General features: G+C 34.6%; 1 protein-coding gene across 8 annotated transcripts in view; it reads right to left on the reverse strand.

Annotated features, from left to right (window-relative positions):
* GRIK2 (glutamate ionotropic receptor kainate type subunit 2) overlaps positions 1 to 23,388 on the reverse strand; it is an 840,407-nt gene that overhangs the window by 348,485 nt on the left and 468,534 nt on the right. For all 8 annotated transcript variants that reach the window (XM_081530944.1, XM_081530945.1, XM_081530942.1 and 5 more), the window contains 3 exons: positions 20,562 to 20,743; positions 14,075 to 14,128; positions 10,305 to 10,478 (listed from right to left, as the gene is read on the reverse strand). In XM_081530944.1, coding sequence (XP_081387070.1) covers positions 10,305 to 10,478; positions 14,075 to 14,128; positions 20,562 to 20,743 — 410 coding nt within the window. The remainder of the gene's footprint in view (positions 1 to 10,304; positions 10,479 to 14,074; positions 14,129 to 20,561; positions 20,744 to 23,388) is intronic.

Raw genomic sequence — 23,388 nt, forward strand, 5'->3', positions numbered from 1 at the left:
GTTTTATATTTGTAAGGCATTGAGATTTTAAGAGGAGGCGATAATACAGTTTATACTTATAAAAAGTTGGATAGGTTAACCATATTTTCTATGTTAATTCATTATCTCTTCGATCCTTAGGACAACACACTAAAATTTATTATTTCTATTTGACAAGTGAGGCTCAAAGAGGTTAATTAAGTAACTTGCTTAAAATAACAGTATTAGATAGGGTTAGAAATTGGATTCAGATGTTGGCTTCTGGTCTCTCTTGGTTTAATCTGTTTGTGAAGGAAATGAAAGGGTTTAGTAGCCCAACTACATCATCTCAACTCAAAGTGGTATGAAGCACTATAAACTAAAGTTGAAGAACAACCAATACATGTAACATTCTTTTCTCATTTTGACTTAATCATCCCTAACTTTTAGCTCTGGGCTTCTCTGGTGGCTCAGATGGTAAAGAATCTGCCTGCAATGCAGGAGACCTGGCTTCAATCCCTAAGTTGGGAAGATCTCCTGAAGAAGGGAATGGCAACCCACTTCAGTATTCCTGCCTAGAGAATTCTATGGACAGAGGAGTCTAACAGGTACAGTCTACAGGGTCACAAAGAGTCACAGATGACTGAGTGACTCACACACACACACACACACACCTTTTACCTCTGTATGCTTAAGGATTCTTTTATATGCTTCTGACTATAGTCTTGGGATGTTCCTTTGTATATAATCTACTATTCTATGTATATACATCTGTAAAATGAGGATTACAACTGTCCCCATGATGTTGTTACAAGGCAATAATAGCCCTAGGATGTAGTAAGCACTAAATAGATTTCACAGTTAGGCTATTTTATAACAGAGATTGTCAATACAAATGATACCATGTAACAGGAACTAGATTCAAAGTTTATATGCAAAGTCATTGCTTGGATCAAATTTCCTAGGACTCTTATACTTCCTACGGTTCTTAATATTCACACTTTATATATGTGTATGCTCCTATTTCTACTAACAAGAGTCAGGTAATTTTTTTGGATCAAGCAAGAGAATTTCTGCATTGGTAAGATACAGAGATAGGTAATTTAAAAACAAAAAAGAGGGAAACATCTACTATGGTATATATTTACATGGAAAATATCACTTATAATAGTTGTTTATTATATACAATGTAAATTTTATTATATAAGGTTGTCAATTTCTTTGCAATATTTTCCATTTATCTCAATTTTTAAATAAAATTCTTCTGAAATTGAGCATGATACAAAAAGCTGCAATTTGTTTCTTACAAATCACAGTAGTGAAGAAGGAAAATCAGTTAAAATTTGGCAGAAGTATGGAGTCCAAAGGCTTCCCTGTTGGCTCAGATGCTAAAGAATCCACCTGCAATGTGGGACACCTGGGTTCGATCCATGGATTGGGAAGATCCCAGTATACTTGCCTGGAGAATGCCCATGGACAGAGGAACCTGGCAGGCTACAGTCCATGGGGTCCCAGAGTCAGACATGACTGAGCGACTAAGCACAGCACACCGAGTCCAAAATTAATGAATTTTATAGTTAAGTGTGTTAAGTGTTTATAAATGAATAGTTTTACAGTTATGTTTAGTCGGCTTCCTACTGAGTGGTAAAGAATCTGCCTGCAATGTAGGCGACCTGGGTTCAATCCCTGGGTTGGGAAGATACCCTGGAGAACCCACTCCAGTATCCTTGCCTGGAGAAGATGATGGACTGAAGAGCATGGTAGGTTACAGTTATAGTTAATGTGTCAAGTGTTTATAAATAAATAGTTTATAGTTAATGTTTCATAACAAAAATCTATCAAAATCTTATATACATTTAGTATCTTCAGGTAATACATTATAAATGCTAATTATACTATTAATATTTCAGCCAGTATCATTGTCTTTCTAGTAAATAAATAAGAATATATAGCTTACTATTCAACAGCATCTAAATAGAAATTTATATAAATCCTAAACATACATTTTATATTATTTGTTTTTATATAAGGTGTATAAATATAAGTACTTAAATAAATGAAAATTTATATTACTATTTATTATTTTTAAATCTGTATTGTGTAAAGACTTAGTGAGGCCAAGATATCTTTTATCAATATTACATTTCAACATTTGTTAGAAATAAATTCCAAAATTATGAAAATGAAAAATAAAATGCCTAAAATAAATTCCTAAAATTATGAATAAAATGGAATAATACAAGAAAACATACATGTTTGATAGTACTTATGACCAGTCTACTACCTCTCATTCTGTACTGTATACTCAGTTACAGAATGTAGCTGAGTATTTTACTCTCAAAGCAAAATAGCCAGAAAACATATTTTGTACATTTAATAAATAGATCCCCTCTGTCTTTCCATTTTAGAAATAGGTCCAATGAAGAGAAATATTGTCTTTTATAACAATTATCCTTGCTTCCCCAGGACTTTTCTGTAGTTTATTAGGAATATGTATCTGAGTAATATTTCTTATTATTTATAGGCCCTCAATGTTATCTCTTACTTTCTGTTTTTAAATAATTTCAATTACTATTTTATGCTGACTTTATTCTGAACTCCTATATGGTAAATATTGTACATTTAAAATAATCAATTAATTGATATGTAAAAATTTTATTCCAGCTTTATCTTCCACTGTTTTCCAATCCACTTCTCTAATCCAGGACACTTAACAGTATGTTAAACTTGCTGTTAGCCTAGTCTAACCTGAGTACCAACTCCAGTTAAAAAAAAAAAAAAGCCATTGCTTATTTTCTTAACCACCTTGTATTCCCTTTGTGGGCTTCCCAGGTGGCTCAGTGGATAAAGAACCTTCCTGCAATTCAAGAGATGCAGGAGATGCGGGTTCAATCTTTGGATCAGGAAGTCCAGTATTCTTGCCTAAAGAATCCCATGGACAGAGGAGCCTGGTGTACTACAGTCCATAGGGTCATGAAGAGCTGGACACAGCTGAGCAACTGAGCATGCATGCACATTCCCTTTGCAGTGTGCATTGTATTTGCTTTCCCAAATTGGATGACTCTTTACCTATAAGATCTGCTTGGAAGTTTTTGTTTTTTTTTTTAAATTTCAAGGTTACATTCATTGCTTCAATTCTATCCTGATGATCAGTACAAATGTGGAGTCTTAAATCTCAGAATGTTGCAATTTCCAGACTCTGGAATGTTGAACTTTGCCCTCTTGTCAGAAAACTGGGCATCATCTTCTCTAGGAATTCTTGTCATTGACTATCACTTGAGGGGCCCTTATTGTGAACAATACAGCTGCTGCTGCTGCTGCTGCTGCTGCTAAGTCGCTTTCAGTCGTGTCCGACTCTGTGCGACCCCATGGACTGTAGCCTACTAGGCTCCTCCGTCCATGGGATTTTCCAGGCAAGAGTACTGGAGTGGGGTGCCATTGCCTTCTCCGGTGAACAACACAGACTTTTGTCTAAATACACTTCCTCATACCCTCTGTGATTGTTTACATACATAAGTAACTATGTAGCTATTAAATACACATTAAAGAGCTGAGGAAAACCGTGAACAGAAATGTATTAATTCTTTACAAGCTTGTAGCACATGATCTGAGATCAATGCTTTGAAGATAAATTTGATTTTCAGGGTAGCAAGTCTTTTGATTCAACCTTACTTTTTCCAAGTGGAAAGTTTTAAAATTGACCTAAAAAATAACACAACTATGAAGGAAGTGCATTACTGCCATCTTTCATGTAAAAAAAGGTTACTTAAAATGGAAACTTCATCTCCTTATCAGCTTTATATAAATGCTGATTATTTAACCTGCCAATGAACAAAGGCAATTAGATGGAATCTTCCATGTTAATGGAACAATGGAGGTTGCCAAGTCATCTCAATTATTTATATTCAGATTCAACTTGCAGCTTAGTACATCAAGGAAGATTAATAGATATATAAAGTGAAGAAATACAAGACCATTCTGTTATTCATGCCACATACTCCATGTCCTTTTACCATTCATTAAATCAGTCATATACAAATGTAAATAAGTGTTGTGCTTATGACTTCATTGCATACCCTGAAACATCTTATGGAAACATTTTCTGCCATATTCATTTATAATACAGACCACAAAACATTTCTTCTGTGGTAAAGACCAGAGTGAAAATACCAGTTATGCAAATAAACTTTGTGAAATGTTGCACATTTTCCGCAAAATGCTAATAAGTTATCTAAAGTCCCTGGTAAATATATGTATTTGTCCTTGCTGTCACAAAATAGTGTGGAAAACAAGTGATTTTAACAAGAACTTGAAAGAGAATTTAGGAACTAGAACAACTAAAGAAATACCAAATCAGTTTGAAATTAAAAATTAAAGTTGGAATATGATTTTTGTACTGATAAAGATACGAGATGTGATCAGTAAGACATCCACAGTCTTTTGATTTTGTCAGTTCCCTAAATTCTTTGAGGAAACAGAAGTACTGACTTCATTACCACCCTGAGTTTCTGGTATAAATCCAGAGTATTGTGTACAACATACTCATGAATAAAGCTGATCAAAGAAAGGATAATTAATTCATTATTGTGTTACTTTTTATACTTTTGATGTTGTAGTGGCATATGAAATAAAACCACCCTTTTCAAAATGTCTTTATTGATTAAAAAATGGCAAGTTAGTTTGACCCATTGTCTGGCAAAGTCCTGTATTTATTATCATTTCAACTGAATCAAATAAAGTAGCTACAGCTAATTAAGACAAGCAGACAACAGCTAAGGTAGATTGTAATTCTAGCAGCAAATGACAGCCTGCCGTTAATCCTTTATTTCTCTGTAGTACTATTTTCACTGACTTTTCTAAAGGTAAATCTTTGTACAGTAACAGAGTGATCACTTGTGCCCCCTTATTTCATGAGCTAACTCCCTGCTGTGAATGTATATGCAGGACATTATGTTTTAAGTTAATCAAATGAGGAAAGAAATAATAGTTTATGGATCGTGGTCTGTTTTTATAAAGAAATAATGTTTAGTTAGGAGGACACTGGAATTTAAATACATAAAGATTCACCTCCCTTATAAATATCCTCCCTTCTTTTGTAAAAGAGAATGGGAACTACTCTAACTCACTAAATTTTCACTATTTAATCAAAAGCAATTCTAATTTTTTGTCTTTTCAGGTATTATTCTAACAAATAATTGAGACTAGCCTAATTGGATTTTCTAAGTGATTATATATCTTGATAATAAAATACTAGTAGGTAGATTAAAAAAAGCTCTCCAGAACACATTTGGGGAAATGATTACAATACCCATGCACGCAGCATGATTAAAACAAATTAACCTGCACATTTATTCAGGCAGGCAGTCATCCCTCATGATGAGCCCCTGCTTTGCGTTGGTTACTGAACTTAGTCTAGGGCCTTCAGGAATGACAGACAAAATCTAATTCTTGCCTTGAAACAGCCTACAATCTATTGAGAAAGGGGCATGAAAACAAATGAAAGTCCCAGAGTTAAATTTTAACATGGAGTTGTATATCAAATGCATAAATAAAGGTGCACACGTTTGAAATATCTAGAGGACTCAGAGTAAATTCATAGAAAATGCTACATAGGTCCTGAAAATTATAGCACGAGTAGGAATACGCCAAACATTCAAGCAGGGGTAAGTGGTTCAGACAATGAGGATATTCTGTACTGAAATGAGGAGGTGTATCAGCACTGCTGATTCACCCAGGGTGAGATGGTGAGATGGAAGAGCAGAGAGTAGGCAAATATGAGGCTGGACAAATAGCAGAAGCCAGATCATGGAAGGCCTTGAAGACTTGGCAAATGAGCTAAAATTTCACCTAGCAAATGACAAGGAGTCACAGGTAATGTTTTGGTAAGATCACACCAGGAAAAAGGTAGGAGAGATGTTAGGAGTGGGATTCAGTGAGGAGACTACTCCAGCAGCCAAGGGAGAGACCACAGGGTCCTAAATCAAGGCATAGCTCCGGGGGTGGAAAGAGAATACACTTAAGACAGATATTGATACAATAATTTGACAGTGTTTGATTGTTGGATGGATGTGAAGAGAGGAGAAAGAAAATGAAGAAGTAAATATCTAAGAGTTTCAATTTCCAAAACCAGTAACCTCCCTACAGTAATTTAATGAGAAAGCCAATCAACAGTCATTATTGATATGTGTTGAAAATTTACCTTGTCAAGAAACACATGTAGTATTATGTATCAATATAAGAATGGTATTTGTAAGCCACCTGGATTACAGGTTGGTTAATTATTGAGATTCATGGCATATTCATGAGGGAGGGGACACATGTATACCTAATGCCAATTCATGCTGATGTATGGCAAAAACCATCACAGTATTATAAAGTAATTATCCTCTAATTAAGGCATATTTTGAACACTGGGAAGGAGTTCCAGGATATAGCTGAATTTAAAATTTACCTTGAGGTGTCTGTACTAGATTTCATTCTCTTAAACTAAGATTGCTGGAAACTCAATAAATCAATGGTGAATGTAACCATTGACAAACTCTGATGAGTTCAGAAAAGTGAATTCCCACCCTATGGTAATTGTGCCTGGGAAAGTAGATACCTGGTCAGAAGATGGGGTGAAATGCCATTTGATTATGGGGTAAAGGACAGTGATAATGTTCCCTGAAGGGGACTCCCCCACTCCCAAGGGCATGGATATGTAAAATAATTAATAAAGGATGAGCAGTAGAGAAAAGGTTTTACAATGAGGGTTCATGTCTGTGTTATTGCTCAATTGTGTTTGACTCTTTGCAGCTCCATGGACTGTAGCCTGCCAGGCCCCTCTGTCCATGGGATTCTCCAAGGAATTGTTAGCCACGTCCTATAGGGAAGATCTTAAAGCGCCACCTGGATGGCAGTGTGTGGGCATGGGGAAGAGTGGAAGAAAGGTGAAGGGAGTTAAAAACAAAACTCTTATCTGTGTGAAGGAATAGGGTTGGGCTTCCTTCCTTCCTGATGAGATCAGGCTTGGATGTACCTTGTGACTTGGTTTCCTGATTGGGTTTATACCAAATAAAGATAAGAATTCTACTGAGCTACTACTAACATTAATATCTTTAATATGATGCTCCCAGACCATTGAAGAAAGAACTATAACTATGGAAGAGATAGCCTTGTATTCAAGTCACTTAGCAGATAAACACTTAGCCCAGGGGTCAATTAAGGTGCTAAGTCTACCAGAAAAATTCTTATGAATCTCATTCATTGTTCCTTTTTATAGCTCAAATATAAAGAAAGTGAAAGTCTAAGCACTGTGATCTTACATAGTGACAAATGACTATGATACTGATAATAATGGGTCTTGCTCCAACTCTAGGAATTTTGCTGATAATCTATTTCTTAGTGGGACCATAGTGAAAAAAAAAGAACAAGGGATATATAAACACTGAGATCTCATGAAATGACTAAAGGGAATGTCGCCAACTTTACAATGCTAGGCTATAATTCTTCTCTTTTCTAACTAGAATCCTCTTAATTTCCTTACTCTGTTCACAGAGGAAATAGCTTATTAATTTCTTTTCCTTTAATAACTAGGACAATACTTACAATATAAACTTAAATGGAAAAGGAAGAGAATACTCATACAAGGTATAAATATACCAACATTTTTATACAGATTTCATACTGGTTTTATATTTTAATAATCCTGTACTATCTATAATTAATTAATTTTATATAATAAAATATCTTACATATAATCTTTTATATTATATAATACTATATAATGAAAATATTTTAAAAGATAATATCAATTTTCCAAAAGGAAAATTGTAAAAAATATTATCAGTTTGCATCTATTTTAAAAGGTCTTTATTTTGATAGCAAATTTTATGTTTATTTCCAAAATACTTTGTTTTCTATGATCTATTTATAAATATAATAACATAAATAGTTGGCAGACATTTTTAGGTAAAAAATATTCAAAAAGTGCTCATATAGGGAAATTTATCTTCAGTCATTCATTTAAAAAATGTTCTCCTATAAGCAGGATGAAACTTATATTTTCCAGAAACTCAAATAAAAATATATAAAAAAAGAGGCAATTATATCTTATACTTTCTTTTTTTTCTTATTTAAGATCTATTTGAAAAGTTATTTCACGACAACAAAGGAGAGAGTGTTGGCATTAAAAATTCTTCTGAAGATGTCAGTGTCTATGGATTATATACAATGCCCAGAATTTTCAATAAATAGGCTAATCATTTTCTCATCAATGCATTTTTGTTCCATCACTTATCTACTCCCACTAAATTACTTGTCAGTACAGAAGAAGGGCAGAACTGAGGAATGGACTAGAAAGAAAAAATCCAAACTGCATTCACCCTAACACTCTTGTCTTTTTGATCCATTTTATGAAAATTAATTCTCTCCAAGAGCCCCTACCTTTTCTAGATAAAAAATTAATTTACCTTCCTTTGAATTTATCTCTTTCAATAGTCTACTTAAGTTATTAGAATTTTCAGGGGATGACATGTAGCATCATACAGGAATCATAGAAATACAGAGAATACAAAAGTAAGGCTGGATAATTTTTGTGATTCTGATATATAAAAAAGGACACTAATCCTTAGACACATCAGTGGAAGTCTTAAAGTATTAAAGTGTTAAGACTGTCATGATACTTATTAATATACTTTTCCTAAAACCATTCGACAACGTTTTGAATAATGAATAAAAAAATCCATCCTGAAATTAAGGAAAGGTAAAGAGAGTTAGAAAGCATATATGGAAAAATATATACATGATTAAAATAATTTAAAAGGTAGTATATATTTTAATTTTTAAAAATAACATTGTCTATTAGGTGCCAAAAGTTTGATTCACCATCTTCAAACTGAGGATAAACTATAATATTTATAATTAATTCTTAGTTGCATTTTATTTTTAATCTGGATGTACTTCAGAGGAAAAATACATTCATTTTTAGGTTATGTATTTTCCTCCCAATAAAGTCTCTCAAATATACTTTAAGATAAAACTGAAATACTAGAAAATCACCTATTTTTATACAAAGGAGTAAAATTCCCCTCATACTATTTTTTTTTAATTAATGTAGATATAAGACATTTTCAAATTCTAGTAGTTTATTTATTTTCACAGTCTCTGTGAAGACACTCAGTTTGTATTAGAAATCTTCTTGGAAGGGAAAAGAAATAACAAATTTTCCCTTATTTTGCTACAACATTAAAAACATACTTTGAAGCCCCATTGAAACAATTAATGGGAACATTGCAACTATAATAGAAAAGGCTTTTCCACACATCAGGATAGAGGATGTTTCTGCTTATAAAGTTTCCATTTAGAAAGATACTATTTAATGACTTAGGAAATATAAATATTGCCAAAGTACTGAGCTATTTCCTAAATCATAGCAGTAACTTTGTCTAAAGAAAATAGATTGATGAGAATTTATCAGACATTTATAAATTTGCTAAATAGTACAGCATAAACTTATTTGGTCCTATAAGGTAGCCAGTAGCTATATTTGGCTATTGAGAATCTGAAGTGTGACTAGTCAGAACTAACACACAAAGTGCCAAGTACAAACCAACTTTCAAAGACTTAGTAGAAAAAAAGAAGGTAGAAAAAAATATCTCACTCATAATTTTATATTGATTGTATAAAAAATGACATTTTGGTATAATGGGTTAAATAAAATAAATTAATAATATTGAAATTTATCTTTTGTGTATGTTTTTTAACATAGCTATTAGAAAATTTGAAATTATGTACATACATTGCATTAGATTTTCATTGGAAGAACTGGTATAAGCAACTAAAGTTACATAAGAATGTATCCTTTTATGGTTTATGCATTAATGTAGATTTTAGGTTTAAAACTAAGACTTGAAAATAACAAGCATGATTATTGGTTAATCTGGAAACTTAAAGGGTAAGTTCAGGGGAAAATTTTGTCATTTATATGACATCAGATATCAGAAACCAACATGATAAGAGTAATCATATATTGGTAGTTAAGATCAGAAGGATAACTTTCAGGTTAATATCTTCTTTTCAAGTCTCTAATTTATCCTATATATGGCACTAATTAACTAGAGAAATCCCTTACATTGTAGTATTCTAACAGTAGTTGTAATGATTTTTGAGATACGTGGATAAAAATCTAAATTGCCATGTAAAATTGATTTAGGTAATTTTTGTTAATAGAATTATTTGCAATTGTGCTTCTGATAGCATGCCTTTAACAATGATAACTAAACCAAAGTTTGGATCCAGAGGATTCAATAATTTGTGTAACGTTACTTTGAATTACACAAACTTATCTTTAAAGTGGGTATTCATACCGTCATAAATCCATCCAGCAAACCTGAATCGGGTTTCGGAGGTGCCTGCAAACGTTCCATGGACCACTTTTCAATGATGGAGGAGACTTGTGTATTTTCTGTATTTAATATTCTGAACCCTGTCATGTTAACACCACTGTATCGATAGGGTTCCACATCAAGAGCAAAGAGGTCCTAAAAGACAAATTTCTTTGTGTTAGTATCAAGAGAAAATATTCACAGGCAAGCATAATTGCAATAGTCATGTATTCTTGCTCCCTTTAGGATAGTTAACACCATTGTGTCTCAAATGATATTTAACGTCACAAATCACCAAGATTCAAATACACTTATTGTCATGTTTTGTCGATGTAAATATATATATATATATATATATACTCTACTTAAACAATTCCACCAATGGAACAATAGGCTTTTCTACAAACTTCTTTAAAGTTTGCATAAGCTTTCTTCTCTATGTTAGGGATAGCCTGCACTTAAATTTTATGCATTTGTGTTTTACATTTAACTGACTATAAGTATTTTTCCATATCTTGCTTCTTTGATTATTGCCATTTTTGTGTTTTTTGCCTTGCCTTTTATTTTTAAGAAATAAATTATGATATATGGCTTCTAGTTTATTATATCAAAGCTGAGGGGAAAAAAGTAACCAAAACTGGCCTTATTGGTTACAAAACTCTGATAGTTCCACTCTACTCAGCAACTCCCCTACAAATAACCCTTTAGATTGTGGTTGCCCTTTCCACTCTCTATACAGTGAATGCTCTGGATCTTCCCTTTGGTTTCCCCAGGAGATAAGAGGTTAAAGCTGTCAGCGCAGTCAGATGTCACTAGAACATTCAAGATGTGGGACTTCTGCCCTCTTTGAGTTAGCATTAGTAATCCTTAGATATTGAGGACACCAATGAGAACCATTAAGAACTAGGCAGGGCAAGATCAATGCCATCTGGCCTGAGCTAGGCATAGCTTGCCTTAGACCCAGACAACTGTACAGACTAGATGAAGTGGAGTAAAGTGAAAGTCACTCAGTCATGTCCAACTCTTTGCGATCCCATGGACTGTACAGTCCACAGAATTCTTCAGGCCAGAATACTGGAGTGGGTAGCCTTTCCATTCTCCGGGGGATCTTCCCAACCCGAGATTGAACCCTAGTCTCCCATATTGTGGGTGGATTCTTTACCAGCTGAGCCACAAAGGAAGCCCTAGACTAGATAGAGGAACTAAATTCAGTGGAGAGAAGCTGACACTGGCCTGAGTTCTGCTCTGTGCTGTGAAAAACTTAAGGAACTTTCAGGTTTTTAATTTTCAAAGTATGCAGTCTAGCCAAGGAGAGTCTCTCTCTCTTTGGCTGTACACACACACACACACACACACACACACACACACACACACACACATACAGCAATGCAATATATGCTAAGGGACAAAGGAGCACAAGTGCAAGCAGTCAGAAGCAAGACAAATGATTTTCAATTTTTATAGTCCGGAACAGCTTCATAGAGCAGATGGGATCTGAACTCCCATTAAATAATGGCCATGCTTTTGATAGGCAAAAGGAAACCAAATGTCAGTAGAGACACAAAAATTAGAAAACATAAAAGCTATTCAGGAGACTAAACCATTTTGGCTATAAGAGAATTCATAAAGGAGAACAGCAACAAATGAAAGTAGGGAAGATAGGTTAGAATCAAATGATAAAAGGCCTTCAATTATAGGCTAATGAGTTCTATATATACTAGGTTTTTATTTTTCCATTTTTTTTTCCTTTTTAAGAGATACTTTTGATTTCCCAAAATCTTATGATTATGGTATAACTGAGTTGCAAAGCATTGAAATGTAATTTGCTGACAAGTGAAGGCTCCTACTCATTCTCCATCAGCCCATGACTAAGTTTCCCATGGGCTGCAAAAAGCCACCTGGTAAGAAGTAATAAAGAGATACAGCAGAGTTAACTTTAGTATTTACCAGTAAAATACAACCTACTGGGTGAAGCATCTTTATTGGAGAAGAATTGTTGTTATAAGAAGCTATTGTGATCAACTAAATTTTAATAATTTGTTCTGATAAATTTAAGACTCCTAAAAGCAAGAAAGTTATGACAAACCTAGACAGCATATTGAAAAGCAGAGACATTACTGTCAACAAAAGTCCATCTAGTCAAGGGTATGGTTTTTCCAGTAGTCATGTATGGATGTGAGAGTTGGACCATAAAGAAAGCTGAGCACAGAAGAATTGATGCTTTTGAATTGTGGTGCTGGAGAAGACTCTTGAGAGTCCCTTGGACTGCAAGGAGATCCAACCAGTCCATCCTAAAGGAAATCAGTCCTAAATATTCATTGGAAGGACTGATGCTGAAGCTGAAATTCCAATACTTTGGCCACCTGATGCAAAGAGCTGACTCATTTGAAAAGACCCTGATGCTGGGAAATATTGAAGGCAGGAGAAGGGGACGACAAAGGATGAGATGGTTGGATGGCATCACCGACTCAATGGACGTGGACGTGGGTTTGGGTGGACTCCGGGAGTTGGTGATGGACAGGGAGGCCTGGCGTGCTGCAGTTCATGGTGTCGCAAAGAGTTGGACACTACTGAGCGACTGAACTGAACTGAAAAGCAAGAAGATCAACTGGAAAACTTTTGAGTTAACAATGAAAGAGCATTGGTGAGACTGGTCATTGCAAGAAGATGCATACTCGAGACACTACCTTAAGCCTGGCATGCTGCAGCCCATGGGGTAGCAAAGAGTTGAACATGACTGAGTGACTGAACTGAACTGAACGGAGAGACACTACAGAGGAAAAATCAGTAGAATCTGTTGGGGATACAGGAGTCAAAGATAATAGAAGTTTTGAAGAATTCAGATGAGTCAATTGAGATAACAATGCATTAAGGTTTAAATAACTTGAAATTATATTAAAGCCACAACAATTAGAAATGCTCTGCAATGCAGCAATATACAACAATTCAGGAATGTTATAGTTGGGCATTTAGATCTCAGCTGAACAAAGGTAATGATTAAAGCTATAAATACATACCACTTTTGAAGAAAATAATTGAAGAGGATAAAAGAAAATAAGATACAGGCCCAAACTTGGAGATACTCTCGTACTGGGAGGTGGGCAGAAGAGAACTAGTGACAGAGACACACCAGTTTCACAGTGAATGGAAAACTAGGGTAATGTGTTGGTAAGAAACAGAACTAAGGGTAAGTAGGTTTGATAAAAACAAAAGTCAGGTTTGCATGCATATTAAGAAAAAACTGTGTAGTGAGTATTAAAGACAAAAGACAAAGGTAACATTCAATTTGCTATTTGCAAAGTAGATCATATATACTTAAAAAATCCAATTTAACATGTGCAAAAACAAAATAGAAATTTAATCTACTAAAGGAGCAGCTTAAATAAATGTGGTTTTTGTTAAGTCAATAGAGCTAACAACATAAGAATTTATGCTTTTCTAAAACATTGATTTCTCAGCAAACTAATCTTAAAATCCATGATGTTCTGAAAGTCTTCTAAGCAGTATAAAAATAAGGCACATTATTTTGAATTGATATCTGAAATTATTTTAAAATCATCAGCTTCCCACCAAGAATCATTAGTTATCTGTGATGATAATTCCTCTCGGGTTTTATCCAAAAAAAAAAATTTTTTAACTATAGAAGTGCTGCCATTATATTACTTCTTCCCACTCAAAACCCATTTTTCAGTCTGAAATTCATTATAAGAAACTTTAGAGCATTATGTTTATATTTTGCATAAATTACTTACCAGTGTGGTAAAGATATAATGGTAGTATTCTGTCATCATTCCCATAGCTAATGCCTAAGAAGTAAAAAATAAAATAAATATTAAAATATTAACATTGAAGGTACACACTACATGAAATACATTATGTCAATAAGACAAATGAGAAGAAAATAGTTAATATGTAATGAACAATCAGTGTATAATATTCAGGTTACATTAAAATTGGGTCAAATTAAATCTTTTCTTCCATGGTTAAAGAAGATCAGTGGTTAGGAAGGAATTTCTGAACCAGTTCTCTTGATAGAAAAGCTATTAGTTGAATGTTTGCAATTGCAACGCTTATAGCTTTACATATTAAAAGAGGCATTAAATTTGAAACAAAACCTGAAATTAGCATGTCCTAGTTCATTATATTTGTAATGTCCCTACTACAAATATCATAAAAAGGAACACATTTTATTTTGTTGAAAAGTGTTACTCAGTTAGGAAAAGAGTGTTCCAAAGTACAACACCAACAGAATTTTTTTTAGCATTTTAGATATTTTCTTAGTATTAATGAAGCAAATGTAAATAACCACTGTACAGATAAAGTGTTTTTTGCTTTTTATTAATAGACCAATTGAAATTTACTATGTTTTATTTCACACCTCTACAGCCCTCATCAATTTTAGACCATCAGTCCTAAAACAAGGGCTTTTGGAGTAGAACTTTCAGTCATAAGAAGCGTCAATTTCCTCTTTGAAAATAGAGAATGCATTTGAAATAGCTGTTTATCAATGAACAGTATTTGGTGATTATAGTTGAAAAATGATGCATTTTTGAGCTGAATGAAGAGCTCTTAGTAAACAAGTATTCTCAGGTGCATCTATTACTCTTTTACAAACAACTAACTACTCAAATTGGTTTACTAAGTGGCTGCCCCAGCTACATCCTCTGTATTCCATGTTCATAGGTAGGTATTAACCAATTAGGCGTAATAAAATTTGTGTTTCTACAAATTAATATCTATCAGTCAAGAAAGGATAGATGTTTTTTGAAAAATTTGGGGGACATATAAAATGTACTTTTTAAAAGGAGAAGCATTTGTTAGTGAAAGTTAGCATCAAAGAATTGAGCAAGAGGAAAGGAATTTAGAAAGTGTGATATTGTGATTTATAATAAGAAAATATGTATTTAGTCTTCATCCCCACTTCTGGCACAGAGCTCCAGAAACTCTTGGAATTTCCCAAACGATAAAAGCAATGGGAACAACTTTTGTTATTATAGTTGGTCTCTTTACTTCATTTCCTGAAATTACTTCAGAGCCATAAAAGTGAAATGAATGCCTTGTTATTTTTGACAAGCACCTTTAAACCACAACTGAGTTTATGTGAAAAGAGGTGATTTGGAGAAATCTCCTAAAGATTGCAGGGGCGGGAGTGGGGATGCTTATTGTCAGGAAAGCAACCTTGTTAAAGGAAAGTTGGAACTTTCAGTTCTACCCCCCTCTGCCCCATGAACTCTTGGAAGGGAAGAGGGGCTGGAGATAGAGTTCAATCACCTCAAGCCAATGATTCAATCAATCATGCCTATGTACTGAAGCCTCCATAAAAACCTAAAGGAGAGGATCCTGAGAGCTTCCAGATTGATGAACATGTGTCCATGTGAGGAGAGTAGATTATTCAGACAGGGCATGGAAGCTCCTTTCCCTCTCCCCATATTTTGATCTATGTACCTTTTCTATCTGCTTGTTACTGAGTTATATCCTTTCCTAATAAACTGGGAATCTGGTAAGAAAAATGTTTCTCTGAGTTCTGTGAGCTGCTCTAGAAAGTTAAACAAACCTAAGGAGGGGATTTTATAAATGTCCAATCTATAGCCAGTGGGTTAGAAGCATAGATGATAACCTGGATTTGTGGTTGGCGTCTGAGGTGGTGGTGGAGAGAAAGAAGGTCTTATGTTAATAGAACTAAGCCCTTAACCTGTGGAGACTGATGCTATCTCTGGATAGATACTGTCAAAATTGAGTTGGATTGTAGGACAATGAGTTGGTGTCAGAACACTGCTTGTGGTGTGGGGAACACCCTCCCCTACCCGCCACAAGCACAGTTGAATCGGATGTACAGCCTTTAGGAAACAAATAATGTTTCCTGATTTGATAAAAATTATATGAGCCAAACATAAACAATTATATGAGCCAATAACACTGATAAAGTTTGCATTTAAGCAAAGTGAGAGAAAATGTTTCTTATCAAATAAAAATTTACAAGATTATCTTTGTAGAAGGTATTCATTGTTCCTGATGGATATGCAGTAAAGGTTTCCCAACTTCAGAACTACTCAGTGACAGCTCAGCATTACCCATGTCAATATTTTTCATTTTATGAACTCAATAGGCATAGAAATATATAGCGAGAGATATGAAAGAAATAGCATTTCAGATGCATAACTATAAATAACAGTTACATAATGCCTAAAAAGTGTTAGGTACTATTCTAAGCACACTGCATATTTTAATCAACTTAAGCTTCATTAAAAAACCTATGAAGTAGCTCCTATTATCATACTTATTTTATAGGTGAAGAAACTAAGACATAATAAGAATGAATAAATTAGCCAACAAATTGAGAGAGCATGTAAAGATGAACTCCAGGTCTCTAACTCCTGGAGCTGGTATATACAGCATATTCTATGCTTTTTATAAAGTGGTATATTGTATATTCCCAAAGATATAGATCCATTTTACGATCTACATATTCTAAAATTTTGGCTGTTTCCTCCTTGATAATTTGAAAACCTGGGACTCTCAGGCCAATAATGGAAATTGTGTTTTGGAGTAGAGTGGGGTATATTTAAGGAGATAGTGTTCTGCACCGGAGAAGGCAATGGCAACCCACTCCAGTACTCTTGCCTGGAAAATCCCATGGATGGAGGGGCCTGGTAGGCTGCAGTCCATGGGGTCGCTAAGAGTCGGACACAACTGAGCGACTTCACTTTCACTTTTCACTCTCATGCATTGGAGAAGGAAATGGCAACCCACTCCAGTGTTCTTGCCTGGAGAATCCCAGGGACGGCGGAGCCTGGTGGGCTGCCGTCTATGGGGTTGCACAGAGTCGGACACGACTGAAGCAACTTAGCGGCAGCAGCAGCAGCAGTGTTCTCCCCCAGCTGCAGGTTTCTTGTTCGTCTTCTTGAGAAGAAACCTGTAAGGAATAACTGAGGACTGTGTGTGCCTTTCATTGATCTCCCTTAAGTCTTTGATACTGAAAACAAGAGTCAGTTATGGACTTTGAACTAAGATCTAAGTAGAGAAGTTTAGCTATAACATGAACAAAAGTGAACAACTGGGATACTCTCTTGGAAGGTGAGCTAGTAATTTCCAATGGGAATTTAAAAAGAACTTGCACTCAATCTTCTTTTAATTAAAGCCTTTTGGTCTTGCTAGTACTACATTTGAATCAACTATATGCACACTTCAGATCACATTAAAAAGAATAAAATTATCATCTTCTTATGGATAAATAAGAGTGGCCACAATAGAAAATTGTTTGTGCCATGTCACCCTCCTGGAAAGAAATACCACAGATTAATTTTTCCAAAATAAAAATATCGTTAGAATTTCCCAAAGTTTAACTGAGGTAGTGTTAACAATATCATATGACAAATTAACACACACAGTTATTCAGGCATACAATTTGCAGCCAGTTTATCCTTCACGTTATATCTAGACATAATCGTTATCGTTGTTCAGTTGCTCAATGATGTCCGACTCTTTGTGACCCTATGGACTGTGACCCTTCAGGCTCCTCTGTCCGTGGGATTTCCCAGGCAAGTATACTAGAATGGGTTGCCATTTCCTTTTCCAGGGAATCTCCCTGACCCAAAGATAGAACCCATGTCTCCTGCTTGCCAGGCAGATTCTTTACCACTAAGCCACCTGGGAAGCCCATGAGTTACATTTCTTAAGGTTAACAATTGGAGTGGTAGACTTTATACATATTTCTTGAAATTTTATTTTATTTTACTTCTTGCTGCTGCAGCAGTTTCTTTGCTTCTGCTTTTACATTTTCCAGGCTAAAAATTTTGATTTCACATTCTGTGATATAGACTTCAAAGTTCTTGGTTGCTACTTTTTTCTGTGATAGAATGTCCTCCTGAGATTTTACTGCACATCATCTTGGCCCTACCATAGAGGATTCTCTTTGGAAAATCTGAGAAGACTGGAATCTCTTGCTATTAACACAGGTATGACAATGAGTGCCCTGAATCTGCCTCAGAGGAAATCTCACCAGGCCTAGGCTTCACTCACTTTTAAAGCTTTGAGGCAGGAAAACTTCAAATTCAAGGTTGCTCCAAATTTAGTAAGAGCTATATTAGTTTAAATTAAACAAACAAAAATCTCTTTTTCTGGATATTCCTAATATTTGTTCTTGGAGTAAACCAGACAAGCTGAAAGTCCATTTATGCCTGTTATTCAACTCTTAAACCATTTCTCTGGAGTTTCATCATTAGCCAGTGTTGAGGAATCTTGGAAAAATTTCATAAGTCATAAAGTGGAGTCCTATTAAATGTACTGCTACATTTACAAAAAATAAGCTATTTACTTTCTTTTTGAATTGGTTTCTAGACTGAGATCCATATATGAGACAAATGCTTTCTAGGACAAGGTAAGTTTTTAAAAATAACCTCACCATATGTGATCTGCCAATGTTACAGAATCGAAAAGCATGCTTTCTATGTGCAAGTGTTATTCTGACTTCAACTTAACTTTCATATTCTCATTTTACTTTTGTTCTGATTTTTCACCTACTAATCTTGTTAAAATTACATAATTTTACTGTTTAATATATTTTGAATACAACTTCAATTTTGTTTTCATTTTCAAAATAGCAGGTTACACATCACAAAATATAAAATAATGGATAAATCAATAAAAGAGAATGGAAATTCTATTATTAAAAGTGATAGATAGATATTCTCAAACAGCAAAATAAATCAGAGTTAATTACTCTAGACAAAAGACAATTGATCGTCATACATACTTGTTGGAAGTCTAGAGAAAGCATACTATCTGTCACTGGCAAATAGTACAGTGCTACCCACTCCAGGCATAAAGGAAAGGTATTCTTTCCAAGTCTGTGTATTACGGACATGATCAAGAATTTTTGTTATTAAATGAAAAATAAATTCCAACTCTAAATTCCAGTGCTTACTTTATTACATCATTTTATTCCAAAAATCCCAACCAAACAACCACAACCACGCTTACATTCTTTATTACTCAAATATAACACTAGAGCAATTTTCCAAATCCAATTAAATATTTTGTTGTAGTGAAATCAACATCCATATTGGAAGATTGGACAAACATCTGCTTAATAAACTAACCATGTTATAACAGGCATTTACTGTTGGTAGTTATATTTTATGAGATATAATTTGACATCTGAATCTGCATAACCCTCTAGTAGAGATATTTTATCAAGACAGTTGACTTATTTCCAGTGCCAGCATCTATAAAAGAGCTTAAAAAACAAAGTCCAAAGACTTGTGTTCAAATTCAGATTCTACTATATAGTACAGCTTTGTACTAGCTATTTAACCCCCTGCATCAATCCCCTCATATATGAGTTAATAATAATTGTTTTTCAGTGTGCTATAAGGTTTGAATAGTGTTGAAGTCATAGTAAGAGGTTTTTACTGCTTTGCATTGTTTCCTTTAGTTGATTTAGTATTATCTTTTCAGGTAGGCAATGCTTTATTCTGGAAAGAATAGTTCTTAACGTCACTAAGGAGAAATATAAATCCCTCTGCTATACCCTGTTGATGGAATTAGTAAAGTTACTTAACCTTTCTGAGACTCAGGTTCTTCATCTGTAAAGTGGAGCTAGTCTCCAAATTTACAGATCATTTGATTTTTTTTTACATAATCATTTGATTATTTTTAACATAATCATTTTTTACATAATCATTTCATTATGGTGATGATTAAATAAGATCAAATGCATAAGGCATCTCAGCATAGCATACAGGTCAGGTAAAGAGCAATTTTTTTTCTCTTATTTTTGCTTTGAAGTGTATTCCCTCATTTCAGCACAAAATAGAAATATCTATTGCTTTAATCAATATTCACAATAACAAACAGTATTTTAGCCATTTGAAACTAACCTCAGAATTTCAATCTGCTTTGAAGATCATCACTATCTACATTACTTTCCTTTTAAGACAATTACTTAAAAGCGCTCGTCAGATTTTTTTATCAGAAAATTTATATCAAAATGACTTCTCCAACTTTTTTTTAAAACTGACCATGTAACAATAACAACTTCATTTAAAAATCAAAAACCAAGGACTTCTCTGGCAGCCCAGTGGTTAAGACTCTGTGCTTCCACCTCAAGGGGCACAGGTTCAACTCCTGTTTGGGGAATTTTCAAATGCCATGCAATGTGAACAAAAACAAACAAACAAAAACATACTTCAAACTCAAATGTAATAAAGAAATTAAGAACTTAAATAATTTAGCAATTACCTGTTTCAAAATGCCTGCTGCCATTTCATGGCTACAGTCAAAGATGACATGGAATTCCTTGCCTCTTTTCATCTCTTTCAGTAAGGGTTTTGCATCCTTTGTATCAGCAGGTAGTTGACGGATCTTAAGTCGAAGATTGTATCTTGATGGAGCTTTGATGAGCTCTTGCAAGCGAATGAGACCTTTAATGAAAAAGAAAAAAAAAAGAACGTTAGAGAAAAAATACAGTGGATCATAGAAATCACAAAACACACTACAGTACCGGATTTTCTTGACCATGTACATTTCATGATGTAGCCACTGAAATTTCTGCTTCAGAATTCCTAATCACCAGTTGTTTTTGTTAATGTGCCATGTGCTCAGTCATGTCTGACTCTTTATGACCCTATGGATTCTGCCAGACTCCTTTGTGCATGGGAGTGGGTTGCCATTTCCTCCTCCAAAGGATCTTCCTGATCCAAGGATCAAACCTGCTTGTCCTGAGTCTCCTGCACTGCAGATTCTTTACCCTGTGAGCCATCAGGGAAGCCCCATTTTTGTTAATATTACTTCTCAAAATCGTAGGGTATATCTCAAAGAATGACAGACATACATGACTATTAGTTAAATGTAAACAATTTAAATACATAAAAGAATATAGAATAAAATAGTCTCCTTTTGTACCCTAATTCTACTCCCAGTGGATTGTCATGGTTGACGGCTTGAAATATTATCTTCCATATACTTCTTATGTACTTGCACATTTATACATAGAGGGTTGTATTTTACAGTAATAGTTGTTTTGTGAGAATGTCTTATAGATTCTTATGTCAGTGACTACTAGTGTAGTTTGTCTAATTAATTAAACACTGTTTTTTAGTAGATATACTTAATGCAGTTATTCTCTGTTATTAAAAACTTCGATGGTTTCTTTTTTATTTTTTTTACAAGTAGTGGTCTAGTAATTTGGTGTATATGTATAACTTTATTTGGAAACAGGAATAAAAAGTATCTTATTATGACTTCCCTGGTGGCTCAGATAGTAAAGCGTCTGCGTACAATGGCGTACAATGCAGGAGGCCCGGGTTCGATCCCTGGGTCGGGAAGATCCTCCGGCGAAGGAAATGGCAACCCACTCCAGTACTCTTGCCTGGAAAATCCCATGGATGGAGGAGCATGGTAGGCTACAGTTCATGGGGCCACAAAGAGTCAGACACGACTGAGTGACTTCAATTTCACTTTCTATTATGACAAAAATATACTGCATATTAAAATAATGTAAGAGATCTAAAGAATAAAACCTAATTCTAGGAATTTTGTCATTCAGTTTTTAATTAAATAATACATCCTCTTAGACATGCAGTGCTATATACATGTTAACATGTTTCAACATAGTTAATAAAATTAATATGACTAATTTTAAGTATTTTCATCCTTAGGACATGAAAGATAAAAATATATAAATTCATAAATACATCTAATAACTTTTGCTTTTAAAGCATTGTCCCATAAAATTTACTTTATTGTAAGTTAGTTTAGAATTTTGATATTTAAAATTCTGCAAATAATATTTGCATAAATTACACAATATAATTATATTTTGTTATACAAGTTTAAGTATTTACTAACAATAGAAAAATAAATATTACATGATTAATTGACATCAAATGTACCCATTGAACATAATACAATTCAGTGTAGGGAATCATGTATGTAATGAGTACAGATGTTAACACTGAATTGTAAAAAGGTGAAAACAAATATTTGAGTTTATAACACATGCTTAATTGTACTAGTGTTTAATATTGGACTTATAAAATTCTCTAAAATTTGTATAAAATGCTATAAATTGCTTTGCACATGAGGTTACTTCACAACTCAGTTCAGTTCAGTCGCTCAGTCTTGTCCAACTCTTTGCGACCCCATGAATTGCAGCATGCCAGGCCTCTGTCCATCACCAACTCCCGGAGTCTACCCAAACCCATGTCCATCGAGTTGGTGATGCCATCCAACTATCTCATCCTCTGTCGTCCCCTTCTCCTCCCACCCCCAATCCTACCCAGCATTACGGTCTTTTCCAATGAGTCAACCCTTCACATGAGGTGGTCAAAGTATTGGAGTTTCAGCTTCAACATCAGACCTTCCGATGAACACCCAGGATTGATCTCTTTTAGGATGGATTGATTGGATCTCCTTGCAGTCCATGGGACTCTCAAGAGTCTTCTCCGACACCACAGTTCAAAAGCATCAATTCTGCGGCGCTCAGCTTTCTTCACCGTCCAACTCTCACATCCATACATGACCACTGGAAAAACCATAGCCTTGACTAGATGGACTTTTGTTGGCAAAGTAATGTCTCGGCTTTTAAATATGCTATCTAGGTTGGCCATAACCTTCCTTCCAAGGAATAAGCGTCTTTTAATTTCATGGCTGCAGTCACCATCAGCAGTGATTCTGGAGCCCCAAAAAATAAAGTCTGACACTGTTTCCACTGTTTCCCCATCTATTTCCCATGAAGTAATGGGACCAGATGCCATGATCTTAGTTTTCTGAACGTTGAGCTTTAAGCCAACTTTTTCACTCTCCTCTTTCACTTTCATCAAGAGGCTCTTTAGTTCTTCTTCACTTTCTGCCATAAGGGTGGTGTCATCCGCATATCTGAGATTATTGATATTTCTCCCGGCAATCTTGATTCACAACTAAGTTATAATAAAAATTTAAAGAATAATAATATTGTTTTGGGTTTCCCAGGTGGAATAGTGGTAAAGAATCCACCTGCCAATGCAAGAGATGCAAGAGACACAAGTTTGATCCCTGAGTCAGGAAGATCCTTTGGAATAGAAAATGG

This window comes from Giraffa tippelskirchi, chromosome 9, assembly GCF_054371585.1.
Source record: "Giraffa tippelskirchi isolate mGirTip1 chromosome 9, T2T-mGirTip1v1.2.pri, whole genome shotgun sequence".
Taxonomy (NCBI): Eukaryota; Metazoa; Chordata; class Mammalia; order Artiodactyla; family Giraffidae; genus Giraffa; species Giraffa tippelskirchi.